The sequence below is a fragment of the Phalaenopsis equestris genome, unplaced genomic scaffold (assembly GCF_001263595.1).
Source record: "Phalaenopsis equestris unplaced genomic scaffold, ASM126359v1 Scaffold000511, whole genome shotgun sequence".
In the NCBI taxonomy this organism is placed as follows: Eukaryota; Viridiplantae; Streptophyta; class Magnoliopsida; order Asparagales; family Orchidaceae; genus Phalaenopsis; species Phalaenopsis equestris.
Window position 1 is genome coordinate 2,526,589 of NW_018164951.1, and position 5,379 is coordinate 2,531,967.

The window sequence follows — 5,379 nt, forward strand, 5'->3', positions numbered from 1 at the left end:
TATATATATATATATATATATATGATCCCAAGAAAACCCAACAAGTCAGAGACTTGATCGGACTTGAACTCAAATTCAAAATGTTGAAACCGAGAGAGAATAAAATTGAAATATTAAACAATAGCAAGTTATTACATGAAAATATTAAAAATTAATTATTTATATATATAATTTTTACATTGTCACTTGTTAAATAAAAGAAGATGCCTTTCAATAGGATAAAAAATTTCGCCTAAAATACAAGAAAGCTTAATGACAATTTCAAATGCTATGTTACTTTTGTCCCCTTGCGTAGGGCTGTAAACAAGAGCGAGCTCAGGTTTGGCTCATGTTCAGCTAGTTCGAAATAGCTCGTGTATCAGCTCGTATTCGAAATCGGCTCGTGAACAGTGTGCTCGTGTTCGACTGTTTTAATTCGTATTCTTATTCGCTTCGTGTTCGGCTCGAAATTGACTCGTTAAACTAAAATTGAGAAAAATAGATGTAAAGTGTGAGATTCAAACCTGGATCAAATATATACAAAAAAAGACACTAACCACTTTGCCACATGAGATGTTATGATTTAAACTTAGACATAAATATATATAATATATTATTATATAAATAATATATGTAATATATTGTTATAAAAAAAGTTATATAATTTTTTTTTTCGAGTCATTTCGAGCCGAACACTAGCAAACAAACTATTATTCTTGTTCGGCTCGTTTACATTTCGAGCTTAAAAATTTATTCGTGTTCCGCCGAACGAGCCGAACACGAGCTGTTCAAGAACAACAAGCCAAATTGACAGCCCTACCCTTGCGTTTGTTTCCGTTATTTGGAAGAACCAAATTAATTCAGAAAATCAACTCTTAAAAATTAATATATCTATACATGAATCAAACAGAAGTCTGAATCTCACCTCTGGAGCTAGCCACTGGTATCCAGCAGTCTCATACTCTGTGACCTCCCCTGGATTCATGCAGGTGGAAACAATGCCCATGTCGCCAAGACAAGCATTACCCTCTCGATCCAACAGAATTCTCTGCCGGTTGAGATCTTTGTAAGCCACTCCATGATTGTTCACGAACAACAGACCCTCCGACACATCTAATGCAATCTTCATGACGGAACGAACCCTAACCTTCTTGTTCTTCATCAGATCATGAACGGATCCTCCTTCCATGAGCCGAGTGACGACGCAGAGCCCATTGCTCGCGTTGAAACAAACGCCGCAGAACTGCAGCAGATTCTTATGCCCGCAGCTCATCAGCTGCATCAGGTTCTGCTGGATCTCGATTGCATATGTGCTTCCCCTTTCACACCGTTTCAGCTTCTTAATCCACACCTTCTCCCCATTGTAAGTTCCAATAAAAGAATTGATTCCAGCCCTTTCGACGAATTCGATATCTACCGATCTGAGAAGCCACCGGCCGAGATCCACGCCACCGGAGCAGACGATCTCGGGAAGTGGGTTTGGGAGATGAATCTGGCGAGGGGGGTTGGTATTGATTTTCGATGAAGGGGGAAAGGAAGAATTGCCCTCATTGATCACCAGGCCTTCTTCGCGGCATCCGCAAATGCTGAAATGAAGCTTGAAGCTCTCATTCAGCTGGTTCTTAGCGGCGGAACGAAGCGCCGCTTCGATACGGGACTTGAAGTTCTTCTCTCCACGAGCATCGACGAGGACGGTAACGATTCCGAGGGTAATCCCCTTTTTCTCAAAGATCTGAATCTTCTTGTAGCAGAGCACCGCCCCTCCGATGGCACCCGACATCGTCGGCCACGAGAAGGCCGATTTGCAGGCAAAAATAATCTTGAAATCGGAAGCCCTACCAGAGATTCGTTCGATCTGAAAGACGGGCTGACCATCGATTGCGGCCAGCTCGACTAATCGAAGATGAAGGCAAACCTCCTTGATGTCGAATCCAGCTTGAGAGTAGCTATTGGGAAGAGAATCGAAATGGCGGCGAATGTCGGGGAGAAGTTTCTCAGGGATATGGATTCCGGGCAAGAGTTGAGACAGGGAAGGGGGAGTGAAGCGGCGGTTGAGAGATTTTTGTAGGGCGGCAATCGCTGCGGCCGCTTTACGGCTCAGGCGATGCCATTTCTTCTCCGGCAACTGTCGCCGGAATGCGCCGGCATAAGGCGGGGCTTTCATTAGGAGTAGATTGAGCATTTCTTCGTTCGTGCTCCGCCGATCGGAGCAGCATTCGAGCGCAGCCGCCATCTCGGTGGTGCGAGGAATGGATTGGGGGGAGAGATGTTGATGAGGACGACGTCACTGGGAGAGTGGGGGCGTCTTCGATTTATAGTTCAGATTAGAAGCAAAAAAAAAAATAAATTAAGGGAAAAAGTGAGAAATTATTATTATTTTTTAGCTTGAGATTTTGTTTGTTATGAGGGTGAGGTGTCAGAGTTTTTATTTTATTTTATTTTTTTCTTTGTATTTTGCGAGAGATGAGGTGTAAGAGTTGACAATCATTTGTCACGCACTCCATAAAAAAGTTATATCCAATTCAATTAAATAAAATGAGGAGACCGTGGACAGAATACTATATTTGGGAAGATCATGGTGATGATAAATGATGTATGAAAATCAACAACTTTGAGAAATTAAATGCATAATTTATGTTTTTTTTTTTCATTTTTTTTTCAAATTCTCGAATATTTGATGGAATATATCAATTTGATAGTTAAAAAAATCGTTTGGGTGGTCAATTTGTAAACATTATGCGCCTAAAAAAGATATTAACATGAATCTCGAGGCAATTTGACAGACCAAGAAAAAAATGAGTTGATAAAGTTGGTATTGTTGAAAAGTGATTTAGGAACTTAAGAACTAGTTAGCATTCATCCGAAGTGACCCAACAAAATACACCGAAAAACATCCTCTGCTCGAGAATACAAGGCTTCTTGGTTGGTTACAATTCCCTCAATGAGAATCGATGATTGACGACTAGCTCAACACATTCGGCTAGAAACATGCCAACATCCACCCGATAGGCCCATCTGCCCGACTATTGCCAAGAATTTTGTCATTCATCGATACTTGAAGGGCCGATTGACTGACGGTCCCAAACCAGCAGGTCCGACCGATAACACTGATTGAGTCACCTTTTCACACCAATTAACCAAGTCAAATAACATCGAGATTCTGGGCCCACATGGATTTTATTGCTATTATAATCTATACAACCCCTAATAAAGTAAGGTTATAAAAGTTATTTTTTTTTCATTGCTCACCCTCTCATATAAATAGATGGGTCATTTCACGTAATAGAGTATTTTGCTTCTCTCTCTTTTCTCATGTATCTTCTTATAGAAACGGACTTTAAGCTCTTCACCCTCTCTATATATCAAAAGTATTCAATTATATAAAAAGAGTCACAAGAGCCCAAGATTACGCTATTTTGTCCCACATCGGCAAATCGATGATGGGCAGCAATGTTTTGCCATTGGCGACAAGTGCTTGATGATGATGGTAACGATGCCTACGGCAGTCGGGTCGCAGTGGTCCGGCGACTATTGCAGTCCAACTACAGCTGTCCAACGACTACAAAGCCCGAGAATCATGAAGAGCTTGGAGCTTCATTTAGTCATCTCTTAGGTCTTGATCCATGTCCTCTCATGAAGAGACGGGGATTATTTATAAATTTTGTAAGAATGACATCCTCCATAATTTTTGCATGAATCCAGACCACCTCATTCAACGCCCTAAATTGATCTTTTTTATCGGGAGATATTTTATAAGTATTTAAGTGTCTTAACCATGCCATAATTTTTTTATATTATTTTCATTGGATTTCTCTAATTGAGACCATTAATTTGCCTATAAATTTGTCGGCTTTGAAGATCTTTTCTACCCAAAAATAATATCTCAAGCTTCTATGTATGATTGAATTGCATGATCTGGCTTCACTAGAAACTAGATCAAATCATTTTTTATTTCATTTGATATATCTCATTGAGACACTTCATTTGATCATAAATTAGAGTTTGAGCATTTCCAAATTTGAATGAAGCGTTCGATCCAAATGTGTGTCAAGATTTGTGCAAATCAATATGACTTTTTAGGACGTATCAATAATAAAAAGTATAAAAAATCTTAATTAAATTTCAAGTTTAAAGTAAATTTATTTTCTTTGCGTTGCCATAGAAATGAATGAAATTCTTAAAAAAATATGCATCTAAACTTCAAATTATATATATATATATATATATATATATATATATAGTTTATATATTTGAAAGAGAGAAATATATATATATATATAGTATTTAAATTTGAAAGTAAGAAAAAAAGTGACATTTTAAGGTGGAATGAAATATTTATATGGTGTAAATAGACAAAGTAATATTAAGATGTTAGATATGTATATACATAAGATTTCTGTGGTTTGTACATAAATGTCCCAAGAAAATTATGTTCATAATGTATTATAATTAATTTAAAAATCATTAAATTTGTTCTAAAGTAATGTTTAGTATAAATATTTTATAATACATCAATCTTAAATTAAATCTAACAAATTTTAGATAAATTCTAATACATTTTATAGTGACATGCTATTTTACTTTCTTTTCTTATATCATCCACTCAATTCAGAGTTTGGTCCTCATATTTTAAAATTTTAAATTTTTTTTATTTTTTATTTTATTTTAAGCAAAACATAGGCTTAAATTAATAATTAATTTTATAGCTCTGGCTCAAATATTATTCATATTCGATTTTGTCGTATTTATTGGCTTTAATTGGTCTTTTTTATTTTCAAAGTAAGCTTTGACCGTTAGTTAAGTCAGGTCGACGGCCGGCCTCTTCTAAATTCCTCATTGTTTTGTCTTTCTATCGCCTATTAAATATTTTGATTTATTGTCTGTTAGCGTGATCTGCATTATTAGGAATTTAAAATTTATTTTTAAATACAGTCATGAACACACACAAAAAAAATAATATAAATGAGCTAACTTTTATTTGTATTATTCAGTTCTCTTGCTTTTTGTTTGATTCTCAAAATTCATATTTTAATTTAATGTTTTGTTTAATGGGTTAGTTAAAGCAATTGATATAACATGGAGGGGTTGGGGCGAATATAAAAGGCAAAGTTTAAGCATTAAATATTCCATATCCTAAATTTTATATTGTTGAACATTCAGCAATTTGAGCACCAAAACTTATCATGTTTTTGGGCGGTTATAATTATTTGAAAAATTAATTGTAGAATTATTGTGGAGTATTGAAAACATGGAAATTATATAGTTCTTCTTAAAGAAAACAATTTAGTTGAAATTTAATGTATGTTGTTGTAAATAAATTTCTTCTCGCCTAAAATAGTTTTTTTAAAAAAAAATTAAGCAAAATATATATATATATATATATAAATACATAAATTATTA

General features: G+C 35.5%; 1 protein-coding gene across 2 annotated transcripts in view; it reads right to left on the minus strand.

Moving 5' to 3' along the window:
- Positions 1-2,545, minus strand: part of LOC110028313 (serine/threonine-protein kinase STY46-like) — an 8,964-nt gene extending 6,419 nt beyond the window's left edge. For both annotated transcript variants that reach the window (XR_002294417.1, XM_020730104.1), the window contains exon 1: positions 905-2,545. Coding sequence is in view for 1 of the 2 variants with exons in the window: in XM_020730104.1 (XP_020585763.1) it covers positions 905-2,212 (1,308 nt within the window). In the remaining variant the exon portion in view is untranslated. The remainder of the gene's footprint in view (positions 1-904) is intronic.
- Positions 2,546-5,379: the final 2,834 nt, after the last annotated feature.